The following is a 25,352-nucleotide window of genomic DNA, read 5'->3' as shown; positions in this document are numbered from 1 at the left end:
CTTTTGACATCGCATTAGGTTGTTTGGTTTCTGATGGAATTTTAAAAGTTAACACAACTCTATTCTTTCCCCTCAAAAGTGTGACCTCTGGTATCTATTTACTTTTTTTCTTCTTTTACAATAAAAAAGTAATTGTTTTTATTGTTTTTTCTTAGAGGTCATGACTACATTAGAATATAATACAGTGAAAATGGTTTCAAAGCAGCAAATTATTGGCAACACTATATATTGTGTGTGTGTGTGTGTGTGTATACTTTCTGTAATTTCCTAAATAACATCTGCTTTGTAAAATTTTGTTTGGTATCTTAAACTGATGGTATTTTATTTTACTTTATTTTAAAACAGCTTTATTGAAATATAACTCATGTGCCATAATATTCACCAATTAAAGTGTACAATTCAGTGGGTTTTAGCATATTTATCATTACAGTCAATTTTAGAACATTTTCATTACTGCAAAAGAGTAATACCATACTCATTAGTAGTCATTCTCATCCCTCCCTCCCTGAAAACCCTGGCAACCACTAACCTACTTTTTGTCTCTAGATTTGTCTGTTCTGAACATTTCATATAAGTGAAATCATATAAATGGAATATGTGATCTTTTGTAACTGGTTTCATTTATTTAGCATAATGTTTTCAAGATTCATCCATATTGTAGCATGAGTCAGTACTCCATTCCTTTTTATTGCCAAATAATATTCCATTTTATGGACATACCACAATTTATCCATTCATCAATTGATGGACATTTGGGTCACTTCCACTTTTTTGACTATAATAAATAATGCTGCTATGAACATTCATGTACAAGTTTTTGTATGGGTGTATAGTATATTTTCAATGAATAAAGCTGTTATGAAAATTCATGTACAAGTTTTTATATGGGTATATACTATATTTTCACTTCTCTTGGGTGTATATCTAGGAGTGGAATTGCTGGGTCATATGTACTCTATGTTTAACATTTTGAGGAACTGCCAAACTGTTTTCCAAAGTAGCTGCATCATTTTACATTTCTACCAGCAACATATGAGAGTTCCATTTTCTCTATATCCTCACCAACATTTATTATTGCCTTTTTTATTATAGCCATTCTAGTGTGTGTGAAGTACTATCTCATTGTGGTTTTAATTTCCATTTCCCTAAGAGCTAGTGGTATGGAGCATCTTTTCATAGGTTTAATGACTATTTGTATATCTTCTTATATCTTCTTTGGAAAAATGTCTACTCAGATCCTTTGCCCATTTTGTAACTGGGTTGTCTTTTATTATTGAGTTATTAGAGTTCTTAATACATTCTGGATAGTAGACCCTCCCTTATCAGATATATGATTTGTAAATATTTTCTCCAGTTCTGTGGGTTGTCACTTTGCTCCCTTGATGGTATCATTTGGAGTCCAAATTATCTATGTTTTTGCTGTTGTTGTTTTGTTTCATTTTTTGGTCACTTGTGCTTTTGGTGTCTTGTCTAAGAAACCATTTACTAACCCAAAGTCACAAATGTTTTCTTCTAGCAGTTTTTCTAGCTTAGCTCTTGGTGTTTAGGTCTATGATCCATTTGAGTTAAATTTTGTATAAAGTGTGAGGTAGGGATACAGTTTCATGTAGTTTTTGGCCTATGGATATCCAGTGGTCCCAGCAATGTTTATGGAAAGACTGTTCTTTCCCCATTGAATGGTCTTGCTGCCCTTGATGAAAATCAGTTGATCATATATGTATGAGCTTATTTCTGGACTCCCTTCTTTTAGATTAATCTATATCTATTCTATGCCAGAATTACACTGTCTTGATTACAGTAGCTTTGCAGTGTTTTGAAAATAGAAAATGTGAGGTCTCCAACTTTGTTCTTCTTTTTCAAGACTGCTTTAGCTATTCTGGGTCTCTTGGGTTTCCATATGAATGTTATATAGGTTTTAAAATATAGTTTTATATTTAAGGTTTTTTTTGGTATTTTATAAGGACAGACCTCACTGACTCTTGATTTCTTAAGATTCTGAAATTGGGATATAATTGAAAAGAGATATTTTGTTAAGTATGTTTGATGTCATAGGGAGTAACTTGATTTCCTTATCCTATTTTGTAATAATCCATACCCTCTCTCCTACATGTTTATTAAGGGTTACAAAATTGACCCTGTCTAGAATTATTTAACTTTACATAGAGGAGTAGTTAAATAACTCAGTTCATCATTAGTTTAGGCCCACTGAATTCTTTCTTTAACACTGACTTCTGCATCATTTTATGTAAGTAGTGCTGTTTAATGGGACAAAACATGGGCTTTGCAAAGTCTGAAGAACCAAAGTTTGAGGGCTGACTTACTCATTTCTTTGCTTTGTAATCTTGGACGAGTGTTCAAATTTTCTGAGCTTTACTATTCTTGTCCATGAAATAGTATCCCTATTTCTGTCAACCTACATTGTCTGTTGTGAGAATGAAATGAGATAATATATGTAAAGAACCTGCTACTTAGTAGCTACTCTAAAAATTATTATTGTCATGTTTAATGGTTATCATTAATTTCTTAAAGTTTGAATGGCACTGATTTATTAAACATTTTGAGAATTGTTTTCCTGTTGTCTGAGCACTAGGAGATGAAGAAAGGTCATTCTAACAGAACAGAGGGTGAAAAATTGAACAGAATGTCTCCAGTTTGTGTGCCTATTAGCTTAAGAGACATTCTCTTCACTGATGTTCATTGGAATTTGAGAAAATGTTGAGCAACTGATGTAGGAGATACTTTTTTTGCTTCACATAATTTGAAGAATATTGTCTTCCTCTCACACCCTTTATATTCTTATTGATCTGAATTCAAATTCTACTTATTTTATATCCCACAAGACATTATTGTTATTTTGTATATGCATTATTTATTTAGATTTACCCACATATTTCCATTTCCATTGTTTTTCAGTCCTTCTTTTCCTTGAATCATCTTGAATCATTTTCTTTTTTCCTTAAGAACTTCCTTTAGAATTTCTTTTAATGCAGGTGCATTGGCAATAAACGTTCTGTTTTTGCTTGTCTAAAAATATCTTTATTTCACCTTCACCTCTTGAAGGGTAATTTTGCTAGTTATAGAATGCTGTGTTGGCAATTACTTTTCATTCTTGAATTTCTGATTGATTAAAAAATAGATTCTGGCTCTCTGGTGAAATTATTAATCTTGACATATATTTTTCATACCTATCATTGTTATTTTGAAGCCTTTTCAGATAATAACTAGGGTATTCATGGATTTCTTTCTATTGTCTGTTTTTTTTCTCTTGGTCTTCTTTTTTTGGTATATCTGGTAGTTTGTTTTTGAAAGCTTGACATTGTGTATGAAAAGCCATATTTCCATTTCTGGAGATGCAGGGGGCTGGAATGGAGGAAACATCACTTATCATAATTGAACATTGAGTGAACACAAAGCTTGTTTCAAATTTTGTAAGGATCTGTTTACCTTTAGTTTGCCTATGCTCCTGGAGTGTAATGCTCCAGGAGTCACAACAGAAAGGCTAGATAGTTTATCAGTGGTCTCCTTTTTGGTGGGTTTGAACTCTCGTTTTCCTCCCTCCAGCACTGTGATGCTACTGAAAGCTCCATTGAACAAACACAGCTTTGAGCTCACTTCTCTATGGTTTCCTTTTCTTCTGGATCTTTGCCCCTCAAGTCATGTCTTCATTGGTAGGTCCAAATTCCAGTGTTTGTCTACTTATCTCCATGACACTGTCAAAAGCTCTGCTAGCTTCTCTGCCTCTTAGCAGCCTTCTCCTGCCAGCTTCTTGGGATTCTCAGTCTCTTGTCCAGCTTGACTTAAGTCTCAGCACAGGTCCTCAGGTGAAAGTAGTATAAAGAATGCTGTGCTCACCTCAGTGAACTTCCTGTCTTTCTGAATCTTAGATTATCAAATCTGGCTGCCTTAGATGCTCTCCAGTGTCATCAAACAGGTATATTTTTTTAACATCACACTTTCCTAGTTGTTCTTGGAAAGTAGCATTGATTTGCTCTAAGCTACGTTGTCAGCCAGAAACAGTACTTCCTCAGTTTGTTTTCTTTGTATTAAAACTGTTTTCTGGATGATGAATCATGAAAAATTCTACTACCTGCCTCAGAGTTAAAGAGTGTGATTGGCAGCTTTTGTGGTTAAGGCTGCCTGGATAAATGGAAGTGCCAAGTTTCATTGGTTTTTCATTTGCATCACTTTCTTTGTCTTTTTACCTTCAGTTAGATGTCTCATCATTTCTTCCATTTCATAATTTTATTTTAGTGAAGGCAATATTTCAGTGATGTTTTTGAGTGAATGAATATTTTAATATAGATAGTAAAAATTTTAATAAACCACTAATATTTAAATTTTATATTAAAAGGAGAGTATAATACTAGAATGCACAGTGAAACCTAAATTTTAAAAATCTGTATTAAAAAAAGCTGTATTTATAGGGATCAATGTGAAAAATAATGAATGAAGAAAGGCTTGTTATATCTCTTTGTTTTCTCTTGACTAATAAACATTTAAATATGTCTTTTGGATGATTGTGGGAAAAATAAAATAGTGTCTTAAAAGCTATCTCAATTATAGCTTATGAGTACAATCATAAATATAACTAGACATAGTACTATTAGAATTTATAAGTGAATTATTAACATAAAAGGAACCCATCTATATACCATAACCAGAGAATCAGATGCTAAATCCAGAATTAGCAACAAAACCCTTAGATTCCTTTCTTCTTTATGTCCTCATTTGCTTATTGTGATGAAGAACCTTTGGGGGCTAAGATATTAATAACATATAATGGGAAATCCTGCCTAATAGTCAAGCAAAGAGGGCCATTCTTTGACCTAACGTTTCATTGTATGCACCTCACAGATCTTCAACTAGAGGGAGCTGAAGTGATCAAAGGGCCTCAGCTCCTGTGCTTTGGAATCTACTGCTGCTTTTGTGCTTAGGACATGCTTCCCAAGGGCTGCTCCCAGCCCATGACTGAGAGGAGCAGGGATACTAAAGCAGGCCTGTCCCTGGAAGTCAGAGAACTCTCTGAGGGCTAACTGGCTGGCGCACCACCCAGTGGTCTTTTTTTTTTTTTTTAAACATCTTTATTGGAGTATAATTGCTTTACAATGGTGTGTTAGTTTCCGCTTTATAACAAAGTGAATCAGCTGTACATATACATATATCCCCATATCTCCTCCCTCTTGCGTCTCCCTCCCTCCCACCCTCCCTATCCGACCCCTCTAGGTGGTCACAGAGCACCAAGCTGATCTCCCTGTGCCTTGTGGCTGCTTCCTACTAGCTAGCTATTTTACATTTGGTAGTAGTGGTCTTGCTGAACCTTCCTTAGTCTGTAGAGCAGTCCAGAAGGATTTCACCCAGTCTTCCTTCACTCTCTCCTTCACTCAGTGTCAGATTTGTATTGTGGTCTGTCAGCCTTCCCTGGATCCCTCCCTATTTTCTCTTGTAGGAATTTCCTGTACAGAATTTCTCTTACAGAATAGAAGTTTTGCATGTTTAATCCTGTCTTGGCATCGTGTCTGCTTCTCCGGGGACCTAGACTAACACATTCTCTCACTGTTTCTATAAAAAAATACTATCATGTGAAATTACTAAGGAGAGTAAAGATGCTTACTGTAATTTGAATGACAATATTCTAATACTGCTGGAGTCTTAAATTTAGAACAGTTATGTTCTAAATGTAATTGAGAGCTAGCCACTCAGAAAATTTTTCTCATACGAATTTTTTTTTCTGTTTTTCCTCATACTAGTTTATTGATTATCTGCTTATATGTAAACTTGCTTTCAGAAGGACTGAATTATCACAGTAGTCAGATCAGGAGCTCATGTTCTAAAAAAATATCAATTTATCCAGGATGATTGGATGGCTGTGAAGTATAAAGCAGTTCATAAGTCATCGTTGAGATATCTAAGGGTGTTTAATAAGAAATTAGAAGGAGATATGTATGAGGGTGTGTTGATAACTGGCATACTGTTGAAAAGCAGAATTATTCAATATAATAAGTAATAATAAATTTCTTCATTGCAAATATTTGGTAATTCTTTCAATTTGTATGAGTTTTATAAGAGTGTTTATATTTTATATGTTAGTGTTAAAATTCTTCTATCCTTCTTTACAGAATCATAGTGAAAGATTCGTTTTCATTGCAGAGTGGTATGATCCAAATGCTTCACTATTTCGACGTTATGAGCTTTTATTTTACCCAGGGGATGGATCTGTTGAAATGGTAAGTGAGCCTTTTTTTGCTTTAAAGTTGGCAAACGGAGTGAAGGTGGGATCCAGACAGGAATAGGATTGCCTTTTTTATAGTTGCTTTTAAAACTACATTCTTTTCATTTTGGGAATTTTAAACATTTTGGTATTATAATTCGAATACAAGAAGATACCTTGTGTCTTTACTTTTAATAGAAATTATATTTTTGGTTAGAAAACTGAAGTGGGATTATTTATGCTTTGGATTAAGTGATAGTCAATAAGTGGCTATAGATAAAGATTATCATGCTCATAAATATGTCACCATTGTTGAATGCTGTTATCGCTACAAAAAGTCAAATTGAAGAAGACTGAGTTAAAAGAGTCGTACTTGTTTCTTTGTGTCCCTTTGTTGAGGACTCCTTTTGCAGGTGGACCTATTTGGTATTGGGATTTTGTGTTGGCAAGAAAGCAGGAATTTGGAATTTTTCTGGGATTTCATAGGCACTAATTTGCTACAGTGATTTGGAAATAAATCTTTCTATCCAGGGTTTTTAAAAGTATTAAATTTGTAATTTTTATGTTATTACTAGAGTAGACTAGGAAATACATAAGTTATGAAAGAAATTATGATTTGTACTTATAGCAAAAATGAAACAATGTAACTTATGTTTAATAGAGCAAAATTAATAACTATTTCTAGTTTTATAATAAGGTTAACATTACCTACTGATAATTATTTGTTTTATTGTATTGTTTTTGGTTCCAGCATGATGTAAAGAATCATCGCACCTTTTTAAAGCGGACCAAATATGAAGACCTTCACTTGGAAGATTTATTTATAGGCAACAAAGTGAATGTCTTTTCTCGACAACTGGTGCTGCTTGACTATGGGGATCAATATACAGCTCGGCAACTGGGCAGTAGGAAAGAAAAGTAAGAAAGCAAGTATATAATCTTTTAAAAATTCTTAGAACATTATGTATGTCTTGATACCAAATTCTAACTTCTTGTTTCTATCTTTTGTTTTTACAGTATAGATATTTTTCAGTTATCCAATTCAGTATTATGACATTTTTAGAATTTTGTGGAGCAGATTCTGTGATTTGCTCTTCACTCAGGGGACAAAGTGATGCTCGTAGTCTTAGGCAATGATTATTTTCCAGAGGAAAAAATGTAAACCTTTTATACACCCTCATCATTCTTCTAACTGGGAACTGAAAATGTAAGTCTCAGTGTACAACATAAAGGTGGTTTATGGGGGGGAAGTAGTGATTGCCACAAGCTCAAAGGAAACTCAGAGGAAAGTAAAGCTATTTCTTGTAGAAGAGTAGGGAAGGCTCATGAGAGATGGACTGAATTTTTACCCAGTTGGATCAAGTCGGAGGAATGCTGGTCAGAGGAATGAGTATGAGTAAAAATACAACAGAATGTTATACACTAGGCAGAGCTCATTGTTCTTCATGACTGCTTGGTGGTTAAACATTTTTTTAAATTTAAGTAGTAAAATAGACTGATTAGGATGGTAGCAATAGGTATGAAGAGGAAGGAAGGAAAGTGATTAACCGAAGTACGATAATAGTAGTAATGATAGGCATTAATATCTGTTAGCTATTTTTATAAAAGGTATTGTGTTAAAATGATTTGTATGCATCATTTATTTAAGCCCTACAACAACCTAATACACAAGCTAATAATATTATTATTAGCTCCATTCTGCAGATGGAGAAGTTGAGGCTTAGTGATGTTAGGTAACTTGCTGAAGGTCACAGAGTAGAGGCAGGATTAAAGCCCAGCGTCTGTCTGAATCAAGAATAGGAGGATTTAATCACAGGAGAATGGATAGGACCTGCAAAATGATTGTCTTCTTTCTGTCTCAGTTCATTTTTATGTCTCCTATTGCACCTAACACATCTCCTCATACATTACAAGCACCTTGTCTGTGTTAGATGAATGAATCGTTGAATAACAATTTAAAATTTATTATCTACTCTTTCCTTTTCTTCATTTCCTCCGTTTTCAAATGATGACCTTTGATCTAGTTGACAAAGGTGTTTTTGTCTAGATTGTTTGGAATATATATTGTCTATTTTTGAGTTTTATTCACAGATGTAATAGATATCTGATAAATATTGACTGATCAATTGAAGACAGGATATGTGAGTATTTTGAAAAGAAAAAAATATACAAAAACATTGTGATACAAAGAAACTTAATCTGTCTTGGGATCACAACTGCATCTCTAAAGGTGGTGATGCCTCAAGCAGTGCATTATTCACAGGGGATGCCCCACATAACTTTGTTGAATGAATGAGCTTATGTTGGTGAAAATAGTCCTTGTGTTTGGAGGCAGAGCTCCCCTCTGGCTGCCTCCCTGCCTTCTTCCCTCCATCCCATTGCACGTGGCTCTTCCTGTGAAGCGGAGAAACTGCAGTATGGTGCCTTCTGTGTGTCTCTCTGGTCTTCTCTCTTCATTGTTTGTTGTAGCTACGTTTGTCATTCTGACTTTCCCTCAGTTTTGATTTAGAGGAGAGACAGAACAAGTTGTAGTTGTAGCTGAAAATTAGGCTAGCCAGAAAACATAATACTAAAATGACATTGTAATTTTCAACCTCTACATTTATGAGTTTGCAGCTTTCTGAGTCTAGCACGAGCTATATTTGAAATGGAATGTTAATTCTTTGGTCATCTTTCTTGGCTCTGGTTTCTGTGGCTTATATTATATTGTGCTGACTTGGGGGATTCTTTGGATTTGTGGAGTGATTGTTGCAGTAATGAAAAATAGGGATCACTGGTGGAAGTTAAGGCTATATGTATAAAAAGCTCCCCAAACTATTTAATTCTATAGGAAAAAAATCTGTCAAACTATATTTTGAGGTTTGCCACCCAAATAATAGCTGGTTATCTACCTAATACCTGAGTCCCCCCACCCCATAGTAATATTCTTTCTGTGACTTCTTTACAAGCCCTTTATAATTCTGGAGGTTCTTTGATGCTCAGTGTGGTATTAGTACACAGGTGGTGATGGATCAGTGAGGTGGTGAATTACTCTAAAAAAGGAAAACCAAAGATTCCCAGGACAACTCTGAACTAGGAAAAAGAAGAAAATAGAATGTTAGACAAATAGGAATCTCATTGTTATGAGATCTACTGATAAAAGTCTATGGGATTAAGGAAACACCAACCACAGTTCCTTTATTTACAAGTAATAAATATTTATAGCTTAATTTTTGAGCACATGCTATATGCCAACCACTGTGGTAGGCATCTCAGTTCAAGACTGCTTCAAGTTTTCATTTAAACTAGCAAAAATAAGTGAATTAGAGAGACAGGGTTAATAGTATGACCCAATTAAAATAAAATAATAATAGCTGTAACAATTATAATTAATATATATATTAATTGATTTGTCTACAGTGAATGTTGTTGATTCCATTTTACAGAACACAGCCATAGTCACACACTACAAAGTAAAGGGAAACAAGTAAATCTTGTTGTGTTTGACTTTAAAACTTATTCTCTTTTTATTAAAACCTCTAATTAATATATTGATAAATACTGTTGAATGAACTGATTTAAAAATGGGAGGAACAGAAGAATGTGAAGACAGATTTTAAATATTTGGGCTTTATAAGTATAATTAATTATGTGCAATATTCTATTTTTATTGACTTCAGTTGTTTCACCATTTTCTCTTCTGATTCTCTCCTAACTGCAAGTGGGTTAAATCCAACAACCATTTGGGTGACTTAAATAAACTTCTTCAGAGTTCAAGAGTTTTAAAAATATATTGTTTCATTTAAATGACCAAAGAAGTAGGCATATGGAGAAAGAAATACATGCATGTCTATCATGGTCCCATGGAAATAGCTTCTATGTAATAATTATAACGTAGCCTAGTTCTCAGTTTTATATAGTGTCAAGGATAATTTATGAACTAATTACATCCCTATTATATTTATCATACTCAACTATTTTCTTTCTGGAGTAAAGCCTGTACTGAGAGGGAGGAGTAAAGCTGATCTTCATGGTGCCCGTCTGCTAATTTTGAGGCACTTATCAAGATAATTCTATATAATTCAATTTAGCTAACAAACTAGCCTCAGCTTCCTAATTCCCGTTAACTGTAGAAATCTGACATTCGATTTACATTTCTATTCTGTTTTTCAAAAATCTCTGTATTGAGGTATAATAGACAAACAAAAAGCTATAAATATTTAATACATACAACTTGGTGAGTTTGGAGCTAAGTGTATACCCATGAAACCATTACCACAATCAAGGGTATAAATTTATCTATTACCTCCAAAATTTTCCTCTCACCCCCTTATTATTTTTTATATTGATTTTTCTTTTGTAGTAAGGGAACTTAATGAAAGATCTACTCTCTTAGCTAATTTTAATCTATTCTCCTTATTAAGCTCCTCAAATCAAATGGATAAATGTTATCAGTTGTCAATGAGTCATAGTATTTGATTTAAAAACATTTTTTTCTTTAAAATTTTTTTTCTTTTTTTAGCATATTCAATTTTAATTTTAGATGGTAATAAATTGATGCTTTGTGGTTTTACTATTCAGATGTAAAGACATCATACAGGCTTTTTGTCATGTCTTGGTTTCAGTTAGTCTCCATTCTCCCTTCCGAATATTAACTGATGGAGCACTAACGTAGGCGCCAGATGCAAATCAAAGTAAAGTGTTGGTTTAGGCTGTCTAGTATAAGCCAGCCAGCTCTGAGAACGGTTGAGTTTTATTCCTACTTCTCCACCCCAGCCCTGCCCTCCTTCCCAGTCTGGACCTTGGGGCCTGTCTGAGGGAGAGAGATACCTTTAGAGCAAACCCTGACTGAGAGCACACTTGCCCATCCAGTGTGGGAGACAGAGCACCAGAGAGAGGTAGGTTTCCATGAAGGTGCCGGCCTCTGCCTCCTCTGTGCTAACCAGATGGAAGCAGGAGAAGAACTGTAGGCTGTGTCCTGCATGAGGCCTTGCAGGTCTGAGAGAGAAGAGGCAGGGCTGCATACAACCAGAAACCCTTAAATGTGGCCATATGTGGAGGAGCAAATGACGGGGGTGGAGAGAGGAAGCGCTCTCCTGGGAATGGAGTAGAAGTCAGTTGACCCACGAGGAGCAAAGGTACACATGTTCTCATTGTTCCTGGAGTTTTATTTCTTTAAGCCAATCGGCCTAACAATTTTAAGTAGACCAAGGCTACTTCTCAGGAGAGGAGACCAGACAGTTACTGGTATTAGTTCAGTTCTGTTCTCACCTTTGGGAAACTACTCCCTCAATACCAATTACTGTTACTTTACATATCCTCCTAGGTGGTGGTGAGCAGTTGAGTTTTGGCTGCAAAAAGGCACTGAAATGCATTCAAGTAAGACTTTAGTTCAATTACCAAGGCCTTGCTAAAAATTCACACACACCCTCCCCCCTTCCCAGCCAATCTTTATCTCATCTTTACTTACCTATGGTCTCATCGTCCAAGATGGCTTACTCATGCAGGCAAAAAACTGAATGTCCAAAACAACAACGAAACTATATAAGTTGGAAGAGAGAACATAGGAGCTAAAGTGTTCTAAAGTCTTTCTAAAGGGTCAAGATATTATACAATTTTAAGAATTTTAAGTTAAATAAGTATGAAAAAGTTTCACAGCTAACCACTAGAAAAATAGTATATAAACTCCAAAACAATAGAGAGTACAGTAGGCAGAATCATGGCTGCTCAAAGATGTCCATGTTCAAATCTCTGGAACCTATGAATATATTACTGTATGGTCAGGGCATTCAAGACGGCTGTTCTCTTGCTCTCTGTAGATCTCCTGATTGACTAGGCCCTGCTTCACTCACATGACTATCCAATTCTCTTAATTGTAAGGGTTAATTAGCCCTTGGTAACTGATGAGCCCACCTGAAATCAATTCCCCCCTGAGTAAATGGTAGCCTCCCTCTGTCCTGAGTAGCCCAGACTTCTGCTACAGCCTGCCTGCAGTCTGCTGCACACCTTGGGGTGTTGCTCCAGGACCTTGCTTCAGACATGTAAGTTCCTCCATCAATTAAACCATTGAGGTCTCTTTTGCTGCTCTCTGGGCTCTTTCTTCTGTCTCGAGGCTGGGCATCTACAAGGCTTACAGGCCTGCGGGTGCAGCCCAACAGTTACCTTAATGGCAAAGAGACTTTGCAGATTTAAGATTACAGGCCTTGAGATGGGGAAATTATTCTGCATCATTCCTGTGGGTACGATCTAATCACAGGAGTCCATAAAACCAGAGAACCTTTCTGGCTGCAGAGAACCAGAGAGATGCCAGTGTGAGAAGCACCCAGTCTCCATTGCTAGATTTGAAGGTGGAAGACCACAGCCAAGGAATGGGTGGCCTTAGCCATCTTTCTCAAGAATGGATTTGATTGATAATGTATTTTTGGTTGATATCTTTTTGTCATTGCTTTACTTTCAGCCTTGTTAAGTTATATTGTAGATATATCTCTTGTAAACAGCATGCAGCTCTTTAAAAAAAGTAATCAGTCTGGGGCTTCCCTGGTGGCACAGTGGTTGAGAGTCCGCCTGCCGATGCAGGGGACACAGGTTTGTGCCCCGGTCCGGGAAGATCCCACATGCCGTGGAGCGGCTGGGCCCGTAAGCCATGGCCACTGAGCCTGCGCGTCCAGAGCCTGTGCTCTGCAATGGGAGAGGCCGCAACAGTGAGAGGCCCTCGTACCGCAAAACAAACAAACAAACAAACAAATCAGTCTGAAAACCTCTAGATTTTCACTGGTAAGACTAGTACATGTACATTTACATATGTTGTATTAGTATTTTTGTACATATTTCGACTATTTTACTGCTTTCCTGCTTTTCTACTTTTTTCTTCTTTCCATTCTTTTGTTGAGGTGTTTTTCCTCTCCAGTTTTTTTTCTCTGTAGTCTTTTATTGAAGACATAACAAATTACCACAGTCAGCTGCTTAAACAATACAAATTTATTATATATCAGAAGTCCGACACAGATTTCATCAGGTTAAGATCAAGGTGTTGGTAGGGAAGGCTACATTTCTTTGTTGAGGCTTTAGGGGAGAATCTCTAAACAGCCCTGCCTGTTCCAGCTCTTGAGGCCTCAAGGAAAGAGAAGCCTGGCTGTCTCAACCGACCCACTAGCCAAATGCAGCAGTATGACCCATCCCAGGTGAAACCACTCCCCAGCCAACCTATATGATCTTGAGAAGTTGTTTGTAGTTTTAAGCCACTACATTTTGGGGTGGTTTGTTATGCAGCAACAGATAACAGCGGCACTATTAATATATTTTCGTGGCCCTTTACTTTCTGTGTGTGCTATCTTCACTTTTAAATAATACATATGATTCCTAAAGCCTATCTTATTTTCCCTCCAAAATGCATTTTAACTATTATCTACTGAACAATTAAGCAGTGAAGACATGACAGAGGAACTTGCCTAGAGTAATCACAGTAATCAACGCTTGTCTCCTGTAGGCACTTAAAGAGAAAATGAAACTGTATTGTTTTTCATATTGCTTCTTATTCACTGCCGATGTGTTTTATATCTTAAGAGCTTTGGTTCTTGAAGATGTTTCCAGAGTTTAGCATAAACAGTCATGGGTTAGTTTGGCTTTATAATATTTTAAACAATGTGAGCTAAAAAAATGATGAGTTTTAACTGTATCTTTGAAGCCATATAAAATGCTAGAAGTGACTCACTTGCTTCAAAATAAGAAGTCCGTTTATTACAAGCCCTATCAAACTAAAATGAACAACTTTTGTTATTTAAAAGTTTTAAAAGCCAGCCATAAGTTATATCCAGTTGTAAGTAAGGATATTTGTATCATTATATCCTTAGCTAAGTTTGTCTCATTGGTGAAAAAAGTCTACTTTGAAAAAGCCTACCAGTCTCCTTTTATGGATTCCTTGAGTTAATGCCAAAGTGTCAGAACAATTGAAAACAGAGGGAAAGTGACAGCAATTTTTTTTTTTTTTTTTTTTTTTTTGCGGTACGCGGGCCTCTCACTGTTGCGGCCTCTCCCGTTGTGGAGCACAGGCTCCGGACGCGCAGGCTCAGCGGCCATGGCTCACGGGCCCAGCCGCTCCACGGCAAGTGGAATCTTCCCGGACCGGGGCACGAACGCGTGCCCCCTGCATCGGCAGGCGGACTCTCAACCACTGTGCCACCAGGGAAGCCCAACAGCAATTTTTTATCTTATTTTGTGTGCCAGATAAACTGAATTACTCCAGCTAATCTGATTTTACCTTGCGTTTGCAAATGTTAGTCTTGAGGATTTGTGATTACGCTCCCTTTTGCTAATATTAATAGCAACATTATTTGTAGTGTGGTGTGGAAGGAGCACAGACCCAAGAGTCGTGTGAGCTGGGTGTTCTGTGCTGAGGATGCCACAGACCAGCTGTGTGATCTTTGGAGAGTTACCTCTCTGGGCCTTGTTTCCTTGTTAGTAAAATGAGGAAATTCAGGTGATCTCCCTCTCTAAAAATCCATTAATTCTGTGGCTTCAGAGGGGAGAATGCATAGCTCTGATGTATCCTCTAAGAGGAAAGTGTGATTTTAAAAGTTAGCAGGGTGTTCGCTAGCCATATACATCTTCAGGTAAGAAGACATTTAGTTCTTTTTATATCATTCATGCTATGAATAAAGTGTTAATAGAAGAATTTATATTATTTCCAAATTAGTGCTGAACTGAGTGCATGGCATACACATGTTAAAGTCTAAGAGACCAAAAATCAAGCTGATATGTTTAATGCAACTCTTTAGAGAATTGTTGTCTTTTATAAAGCATATGCTAAGAAATAGAAATCTTAAACACCAGTGTTTTATAACGTGGACATATTTAAAATGAGTCTTAACTTTTTTTCCCTCTTAACTTTTATTATTTTTCTAGATTGGGTACCTAATTTTTATTTCCTTGTGAAAAAATAGTAAACTTCCATTGTATAGGTTTTTATGAGGCTATTAATACACTTGTATTTATAATTCACTTTGATGTTTGATCTAGGATTTTTAAGGAAATTACCACTGCTTGGGAATTATAAGTAAAAACTGCCAAACTATTTTTATCTTTAAATTTATTCTTTATTTCTTTATAGAACATTAGCCCTGATTAAACCAGATGCTATATCAAAAGCAGGAGAAATAATTGAAATAATAAGCAAAGCTGGATTTACTCTAATCAAACTCAAAATGATGACACTTTCAAGGTAAATTTTTTGAGCATTTTCAGTTATGTAATGTCTGGTTCCTTTTTTCAAAAAAAAAAATCTATCTTTCATGTCGTTGTTTAAAAACTTCCACAGAATGATAAAGAATAGTATAGTAATCTTATTAGAATGAGGAAATGGAAGACAACAGGTAATCAGATGCATAAAGGATGATTGAACTCTAAGCAAATAGGAGTTGTCAGGTTATACTATTAACTATTTATTAGACATGAACTCTTCATTGTCTTTCATAACCCCATCTGCTTTTATAACACCAGTGTTTCATAGTTGTAATCTCTTCTTTTATACAGTGTAACACATTGTATAAAAATTATAGAAGAAATGAATATTAGATTATTTCTATTTGACAAGGGAATGTTACTGTTGAGATTTTCAAAAGTCATGTGTTTGGAAAAGTTTTAGTTCCTTCCAATATATATAATTGGCAGATATATCTATTTACTGCTCTGAAAAGCAAGCCATTCTATCTGACCAGATATTTTCTAAGTTATTTAATGAAAATAAGACTTAGTGTTAAGGGCTTCTCTGGTGGCGCAGTGGTTGAGAGTCCGCTTGCCAATGCAGGGGACGCGGGTTCGTGCCCCAGTCCGGGAAGATCCCACATGCCATGGAGCAGCTAGGCCCGTGAGCCATGGCCGCTAAGCCTGCGCGTCCAGAGCCTGTGCTCCGCAATGGGAGAGGCCGCAGCAGTGAGAAGCCCGCGTACCGCAAAAAAAAAAAAAAAAAAAGACTTAGTGTTAGGTAGGGACATTCATGTAGCTGTTAGGCAGGGCTTGACCCAGCAGTTTTCTTAGGTTACTTCACTGTTTTGTGTGTGTTTGTTTGCTTAGGTGTCTTTTCACTGATGTTCCTGGCTCTTTATCCCATGGGACAGTTGCTTTTTTGTCTCTGTGAGAACAGGGACAATGGAGAGCAGTAGGTAGTATAGCTTTGATAAGTCTGATCCCTAGAAACCTTAACAAAACATCCTCATTTTTACCCCAGTAATGACATAATTTGAATTTTTCCCCTATGTAAGATCTCCCAGTTTACATATATTCTAGAAAGGCAGGCATCTTCTATTTCAGAGCACAGAGTCTAGAGCCAGATTGCTTGTAACTGCACCGCTTACTAGGTTGTGACTCTGAACAACTTACCTCTGTGCTTCAGTTTCTTCATCTGCAAAATGGAGGTTATAACATCACCTGTATCATAAAGTTGTTATGAGGGTTATGTGAGTTTAATAAAAGTAAAGTGCTTTGAAAAACCGTGGCACATAGTAGGTGTATATAGGTGTTAGCTATTAGTGGTAGTAGTGTAGTACTAGTGATATCACTATTATTTAGTAGAAGCCGAGGTCATGATCCTTTATGAGCATAGTTATATTTGTCCCATTTCTGTCTGTATTGAGAATGCTTGCCCTCACAGCAGGCTATGGGACTGAATTCTGGAGAGATGACTTTGAATAGTTTCAGTGAGATTAAAACTTTTTTATGTCTCTATACTTCCAGTGTTTGATAATTTGGTGTCAAACTTTCCACAATAAAGTTACCCAAGAAAACTTAACAGCTTTTTAAATTATTTATAGCACCTCATACATGTCTATTAATATTACTGTCAAGTCTTGGATTTTACCCAACTTAAAAGCTAATAAGTTAGTCTGTTACTCTCAGGGATGCTAGCAGAAGACGTGAGACTTCTGAGTCAGAGACAGAGGGCTTGAGTATGGTTCAGTAAGCAGCATGAACGTCATGTTTCTGTTGGTTCCCTTTGCTTTCATGTCCCGTGGGAATAATATGATATGGGCCTGGGTGGATGTTGTACACACAGTTGATTGCATGACCTCTGAGGAGCATTGAACTTGGGTTACCCACTGTTTCATTAATGAGCAGTAAACAAGCCTTCTCTTTGTACTGAAGAGGCATGACCTCATCCCTCAAAGTTGCTCATTATAAACATAACTCCAAGAAATGTCTAGGATAAAGAGTAGCTGGGGCCTTGCATTCTTGGCATACCCAATAAGACACGTTAGGAGTGCCAGAGACCCATGGAGGAGTATCTCCCAATGCTTAAATCTTTTCTAAACTTATTTGGTCAAATGTCAGTTCCTCCCTCATGACAGTATCTGAAAGGCAGAAGCTGAGTTCCATCTAACTTTGTACTTCTAGTTCTTGGATCAGTGCCTGATTCAAAGTAGGCACTAAGTAAGTATTTTGTAAAAGAATTAATAGATCTTTGTGACAATGGTGAGTTTCTTTATAAAAACACAACAAAACAAAACATAACAAAATAACAACAAAAAGACTTCTCTTGGTGGTGATGCACTTGTTAATCTTTCTCTCCATCTAAACATTTTAAGGGAGGAATTAAATAAGAATGATGAGAAAAAAACTTATGAACTCTCATCTTGGTTTCAGTTATAGATTTTCAGTGGAAATAACTATGGGGTCATGACATGTTAGAAGAAAGCAATAAGATACTTTCAGTAATCAATATTTTTCTTTTCACTGATATTAAACATTATGATTTTTCTTAGTAGTTCAGTTGTGTTAAAGTTTAGAATTGGTCATATTAGTAGTCTCGCTGCTAACTCTTCTAAAATACTCCCCACTTGAGGTTTTATAGACACTCAGTTTTATCTCATTTTAGGCTGCAATACAGAATATCCATATCATTTTTATGAATTCTTACCCTCTAGAATTATTTTCTTCTGAAGTTGGTAATAGTAAGGTCATAAGCAATCAGAGATTTGGGTTCAAATCTCCCTGTCCTTCTTCCCTTACCAGCACTTTGACCTGGACAAGTTATGCAATCATGCTGAACTTCATTATTTTCAAATGTAAAATGAAGATGATCATACCTATTTCAATATATTGTTATAAGGAATAATAACATTTAATGTTGGGCATATAATAGCCTCTAGAAAAATGAGTTTTCTTCCCCTTCCATTTCTTGGGATGAATTTCATTTTCTATACTTGTATAGTATACTTTCATAATCTTTTCATGGCCAAAGAGAATATTTTAGTACACTTGGTTTGAATAAAAGTATATCCTGATATAGCTTATTAAGTGAATTCATTTTGTAATGGGCCTATAAGATCTTAAAGCATTGCATACTAAATTACCAAGCCTGAGAGGTTAATCTTTTGTTAGGGGATACTTTAATTTGCTATTTTAAAAAGTTGATGTTGACATATATTTGTCATATACTATGAATTAAGTTTAAAGCCTTTGAGAAAACTGTACAAGTTTGAGACACTTGGTTTGATTAACCGAAAAGTCTAAATAACTTTTAAAATCAGTGTAAAAGTCCGTTATCCTTTCATTGTCTCTATAGTTGTGGGACTATAAATTTAAAAGTAAATCCCGATTGCCCTTAATAAATTCAAATTTCTGAATATCTCCATATTATCCATTTTTTGGGGGGAATGTAAGTTCAAGGATTCGTTTTTAATACATTAAAAACCAATAAGAATACATTGATATCCATAATTTGTCAAGCAGTTTTTAAAAACACAAGTATATAGTCTTTCTTTTAGAGCGATCTAAGGAAGAAAACTATAACTATTAAATTAAAATTCTAGCCTAACCTCTCAGGTTTAAAGCCTGTAGAAGGGGGTGACAAATTTTGAATTTGAAGATGGCTTTGCATTTTTTGATGTAACTTATTTGAACTTTAAAGAACAAATAATTTTTATTGGTCGTATGTTAAACTTTGGTTTTAGAATGTTAAAGATGCTAGTGAAAAGGAAGATAGTGGATTTGAACATGAGTAATAAAGTAAATATTGCCTCTTTTGTTCATTTTAATTTTACATCTTAGCACAGGTATCCATACTAGCAAAAATTTGAAAAGAGGGGAGATTTGAGCAGAATATTTGGTGAAAAGTCCTTAACTCACATACGGATCACATAGAGAATTTCATTATTTTATTAATGTAAGTTAAAATAATTTCCTTACATAATTCTTAACTATTGTCATTTTGATTATAGGAAAGAAGCAACAGATTTTCATATAGATCATCAGTCAAGGCCCTTTTTAAAGTAGGTACTGAAATTGGGGCTAGTGGGATGTAATGGAGGATATCGTGGAAAACTAAAGAGTTATAATTTTACAATTCAAAAATTTGTTACGTGAGAATAATTTGTCAAAAAGTCCTTAGCAACATCTTGCAACTGCAGAGAGCTTTTTTTCTAAGAATTGTTTTTTTCTCTCCTTATATTAGTTGAAAATTCTCTTATCATTAAACAAACATATTAAACTTTAATCAGAAGCAAATAAAATGTTTAAATCATAAGGAGCATAGCTTTCTTTTTAGATTTCAGTAGATTAAAAATAGAGAGATAATTACATTTTATGTTGAATATCTATTTGTTGTGTTTTAAACTCTTATTTTAGCATTCTCAATGTATATAAAACATTGTTCAAAGAACCTTTGTATGTTAACTAAGTTGTTTGATATACGTTTTGTTCTTTGAAATATAGCAACAAATATGTTAGAAACTGAAACTTCTAAATATTTGGGTTGTATTTAAAGTTAAGTGAATATTGTGCACCTCATATTGCTATTGACAAAGGAGGAATACTTACTTTTCTAATAAAGAAGGATTAGCCAAGCTGCTGCAATAGAAATGCTATTTGGTGTCCTGTACAGACTAGTGCCTTATTAAAGAAAATTTTTACATAAGAAAATCATTATGGTATAGATTATTTTATACCAAGCTTTATAAAAATGTTCTCAAACCTTGTGTAGTATAGGCATCTACAATTGTCTTGGAAATTATTCTTTGTTATAGTCTTAGTATGTGTTTATAGTGTTACAGCTTCTAGTGTAATGTCTTATATGTCGCTAGACCAACTCAATGCTTATTGACTGAAAATTCATTGTCATTCTTTGAATTCTAATAGATCTACACAAAAATAATTAAGTAAATTCTTACTGCAAATATATTACAATACATCACTCATCACTTTCTCTACTGTGATTTCATTTGACTGCAGTGGTAAACCACGTGAAAATAAAAAGATTCTTCTGTATCTTTCAGAGCAATGTAGAAAGCATAGATCAAAAATATGCATTTTAAGTCAATGAAATAGTCTTAGTTCAATGAAAGATTGGTTTTTCTGCTAATAGTAATTGACAACACTAGTGATTTGTAGACACTCGGGCCACTGTAAGGCACTCAATTTATGAAAATTTTGTCTTGCCCATGTAAAATTCACTATGTCCAGTAGTTCTGAGATCATGATCATGAGTATGTGTTGAAATACTCAAATTGTAATATATCCTTGTTGTTAAGAGAGGTACCTAGGTTGATAGAAAAATGAAGCAAATCAGTCTTTCACCTGTTTCACAGTGAGCTGATCCAGTTTATCACCAGTGGTCCTATAATTGCCATGGAGATTTTAAGAGATGATGCTATAAGTGAATGGAAAAGACTTCTTGGACCTGCAAACTCTGGACTGGCACGTACAGATGCTCCTGGAAGCATTAGAGCCCTCTTTGGAACAGATGGCATAAGAAACGCAGCTCATGGCCCTGATTCTTTTGCTTGTGCTGCCAGAGTAAGGGGTTTTGAAACTACTTCAATTCTGTTTTGGTTCTGTTAAATGTTTGATGTCAGAGTAAAGCATTTTGTCACTGCTGACTTAGGGTGGATTTATACAGGTGGTGTAGCAGTAGAGAAAACCTTTGACCTTTTGCCTAGGATTAACAGTGTTTCAGTGATACATCTCCTTTGAGAACTGGTAACCTGGTCATGGTCAGGGTAAGTTTTCTCCAGTTAAAATACTTATTGTCCCATTTTGTTCCAAAGATTTAAATTACTGAGGCTTATCAGTGTATGACTTATTCATCTAAGAATACCAGTTTATGGAAAGTGAATATTCAAAAAGAAGACATCATTTGATACATTCTTTCCTTGACTCAGACTTGACACCATATTTTCAAGCTTAACATCCTTTTCTTGTCCTATATATAGCTAGTACTTATGAAAAAGTTTTTCTACTCCTTATTTTAAATCCGTGTAAATAAGGTATTATTACACTGGGTTTATACTGATGTTGAGTTAATGAAGTGCAAGTTAATTCTTAGCACTGTGAGAAGTTTCTTAGCTAATTTAAGATGGTTTTTAGTCTGGTCATATTTTTTTAATGGAATAATATTAGAGTTTTATGATACAGTTGACCCTTGAACAACGTGGGGGTTAGGGATTCCAAACCACTGTGCAGTTGAAAATCTGCCTGTAATTTATAGTACTCCCTTTGCAGCCACATTTCCTCCCTATCCAAGTTTCCTTGGCATCCAATCACAGATCATGTAGTACTGTAGTATTTACTGTTGAAAAAAATCTGCATATAAGTGGACCAGTGAACTGTTCAAACTTGTGTTGTTCAAGGGTCAACTGCTAGTTGATATATATTTTTTCTTCTCCTTACAACTCTGTCAGTAAATCCTTTTGGCCTTTCTTTCAAATTAGACCTTGAGTTTGATCACTGTGGTCTAAATCACTGTTATATTTTATCGACTATTGCAAAAAGCTTCCTAATTCTTCTTTACCTTCTTCTCTTACACTCAATTTATGAAAAATTTACCTTTCCCAAGTAAAATTAACTATGTCCAAGTGATCTTTTAAAAATAAATCAGATTAACAATTCAGCTATTAAACTCTAGTGAACTTTTGTCTCTTATAAAATCTAAGTATTATAGCATGCAAAGCTCTACCTGATCTGGTCCCTGTCAATTTCTATAACATCATCTACAACCAGTCTCTCCCTTACTCACTCTGTCTCAGGTATTCTGACCATCTTGCTATTTTTAGAATAGAATATTGCTGCCTGGCTTATTTAGTTAACAGCAAAGAATGAGCTGATGAGGTCACAAGTAATCAGGGAGATATCACATGGTTTGAAGACCATGATAGCACAAGACTTTTGTCGTCTTCTCTGAGGAAAGTGGAGAGCTGTTGCAGGGATTTGAACAGAGGACTGACAAGCTTGACTTGCCATTTAAAAAAGATTGCTCTGGCTGCTGCATTGAGAATAGACTGTAGAGGGCAAGAGTAGCAACAGGAGCCCGGTTAAGAGGATGTTGCAAATAATTCAGAGAGATGATGGCTTGGACCAGGGTAGTAGCAATGAGTGGAGTGCTTAGATATATTTAAAAATATATTTTAGTGGTTGAAGGTCAAATGATCAAAATTTCCTTCCATATTGAATGTAGAGTATGAGAAAAAGAGAGATGTCTAGGATTACTCCAAGGTTCTTGGACTGACCAACTGAAAGGATAAAATTGACATAAACTGAAATAAGGAAGGCTATGGCTAGAGTCAGTATGGATGGAAAATAAGAGGTTACACTTTGGACACTGCAAACTTAACATGTATGTTACTTATCCAAGTAGAGAGATTGAAGAAAAAACTGAATATGTGAGTTTGGGGGAGAGGTCTGGAAACCACGTGAAACTGGTTGAGATTACCAAGGAGAGTGTAGCTAGAGAAGGAAAGAGAACAGAGATGGAACCTTTTTGCCCTGGTGAAGGGTTAAAGAGGAGAAAGAAGCAAAGGAGGTAAAGGAGGAGCCTTTAGTGAGGTAGAAGGAAAAAAATTCAGAGATAGTTGTGTCCTGGAGCCAAGTGAAGAAAATATTCTATGGGAAGAGAATGATCAGTAGTGTCAAATGAAGCAGATGTATCAAGTAAGAAGGAGACTGGGAATTGAAAATTAGATTTTGCAATGCAGAGGTCATTGGTAAACTTGGTAAGATCAATGTTGATGGAGAGTTGCAGGCAAAGCCCTGCTTGGAGTGGATTTAAAAGAAAATTGGAGGACAGGAACTCTAGACAGTGAATCTAGACAACTCTTTTGGGGCAGTTTTTGCTGCAGAGGTGAGCAGAGAAATGAGGTGGTAGCTATGAGGAAAAGTAGGGTCAAATTTTTTTTTAAGATGAGAATTACAGATGTGAAAAATTGATGACTGGGGAAAAGGGGGAAACTTAACTGTAGCAATGTCATTGATTAGGTGAGAGGGAATGGAAATTAGAGACCAGATTGACTGCACAGTGGTGCGTAGGTACTTGTCTTTAGCAGCAACTGGGAAGGCAGAGTATGTGGGTTTTGGTGCTGATTCTTATTGCCTCAGTTTTCTCAATAGGAAAGTAGGAAGCAAGGTCAAAAACAGCTAAAAGTGAGGATGAAAGAGACGGTATTGGTTGGTTAAAAGAGAGAGGATGTGAAATAGTCATCTGAAAGGCTAGGCAAAGGAAGAGATTAGGGAAATATGGTATGATTGCTGTACTGAATGAATGGCTCACCTGAAGTTCATGGTCATGAACCTGAGTGTGGATGTTCTCCAGCTATGTTCAGTTGCATGAGTGTAGGTGCAGAGTAGGTGAAGGGTTGCTTTAGCCATGGCTGTGGTTTTGTGAAGCAAGTATGATAGGAGGGTTGTGGTTGTCAAAGGTATATGCAAGAGTGATTATAGTCCCTGACCTTTGATCTTATTTATAGACATTTACTATAAATGTATTATTTTCAATTGTTAAATGCCAATCAAATATTGTAAGATATTATACAAATGATGACATAAATAATTAATGAAGGAAATTATTGGGGGCTGAACTGAAAAGTCATTGATACGTTCCTCCTATTTCCCCCATGACCATCTCACCCCATCCCTTTCTCTGTTCTTGATTTTCACCAGTTCATTTAATAAATTTGAGCACAAATGTACCCGTCAGATTTTAGATAACTTAGGCTCTGTATGTATTTATACATTAGACGATTCCACCAAGGAGTTCCATGAGGGCAGGTTTTTTTTTTCTGTTTTGTTTTGATTATTAGAATCTGCCTGCTACATAATAAATGCTCAGTAAATACTTATCAGGAGAATTCATTCATCCAATAAATTGGTCATTAAGCTCCCTAGCTACTTCCCATTAGTAAAAAATATTTTTTCAGTCTTTTTTTTTTTTAAGAAAAACCTTTGATATAATATAAATAAAATGGGAAAAGTGTCAGCGTATCACTTTGGTATTTTTCTCGAGATGCTTTACCTTACAGATATTCTTTGCCTTTTACCATACCATGAACCTTGACTCTAAGTCCAGCTATACCATATCTTTATTGGATAGTGATACAGGTTGTACATTTATTTCAATAATACGTTGATGCTGAAAATAAGTGGATTTAGAAATGCAAGGGAAGTTTTATACATTAACATGGTAAAGCTAGACTCATCTTAAGTATATATATTTGTGTGTTTTGATGCATGCACATACGTAATGCATGTGCTAAGCTTGGTAGAAAAATTCCTACCTGCAGATACAGTTTGCAGAATGACTTTTCCTGCCGTTTTTTTTTTTGTAGTGGAGAACCTTCTACAACTTTAGCTACCATAATCCTTCCTTCAAAGAAGTGTCTTAAGTATATTTCTGTTTTGTGCACTTAAATTTTCTCAGCTATTTCTGACGTTCATCTCAGAAATACCCCATTATTTGTATGAACCCGCTATGTTATACATATTCTTGATGTTTGTCTTGGGAAGAGTGAGTATTGTGGACATTATGTTAGCTGACTAGCTATCAAGGAGAAATACTGCAGCTGGAACATGTAGCATACATGAGGAAGTAAGGACCATAGATATTGACAAAAGATTGAAAAACGCTATACAAGCAGTCCCAAATCACCTCTTTTTGACCTTGAATTCCTATCAGTTACTGTGTAATCTTTCTTTCCCAGATTTCACCAAAGCCTAGACTATACTCACTGTTTGCAGTTGCCTTTGATTACATTGAGAGCAGTCATTACAATTTGGCTTCATCCTTTCATTCCACTGAAATCATCTTGGCTAAGACAACCTATGTCCTCTTAATTAAAAAATCCAAGGAAAAATTATCATTTCTTATTTTACTGTATCTACTGTGTTTCACTGCAACATTTAACAGGTT

The 25,352-nt window shown here is 35.5% G+C and overlaps 1 protein-coding gene across 2 annotated transcripts in view; it reads left to right on the top strand.

The window, feature by feature from the left end:
• Positions 1-3,907: 3,907 nt before the first annotated feature.
• NME7 (NME/NM23 family member 7) overlaps positions 3,908-25,352 on the top strand; it is a 218,262-nt gene continuing 196,817 nt past the window's right edge. The window contains exons 1-6 of one of the 2 annotated variants that reach the window (XM_007458115.1): positions 3,908-3,931; positions 6,117-6,224; positions 6,960-7,126; positions 15,294-15,404; positions 19,399-19,449; positions 20,764-20,971. In XM_007458115.1, the coding sequence (XP_007458177.1) occupies positions 3,908-3,931; positions 6,117-6,224; positions 6,960-7,126; positions 15,294-15,404; positions 19,399-19,449; positions 20,764-20,971 (669 nt within the window). Of the gene's footprint in view, positions 3,932-6,116; positions 6,225-6,959; positions 7,127-15,293; positions 15,405-19,398; positions 19,450-20,763; positions 20,972-25,352 lie in introns of those variants that run through there. The other variant, XM_007458116.1, reaches the window with a different exon arrangement.

This window comes from Lipotes vexillifer, unplaced genomic scaffold (assembly GCF_000442215.2).
Source record: "Lipotes vexillifer unplaced genomic scaffold, Lipotes_vexillifer_v1.1 scaffold189, whole genome shotgun sequence".
NCBI lineage: Eukaryota > Metazoa > Chordata > Mammalia > Artiodactyla > Lipotidae > Lipotes > Lipotes vexillifer.
This window is presented reverse-complemented; position numbering and strand designations above follow the sequence as displayed.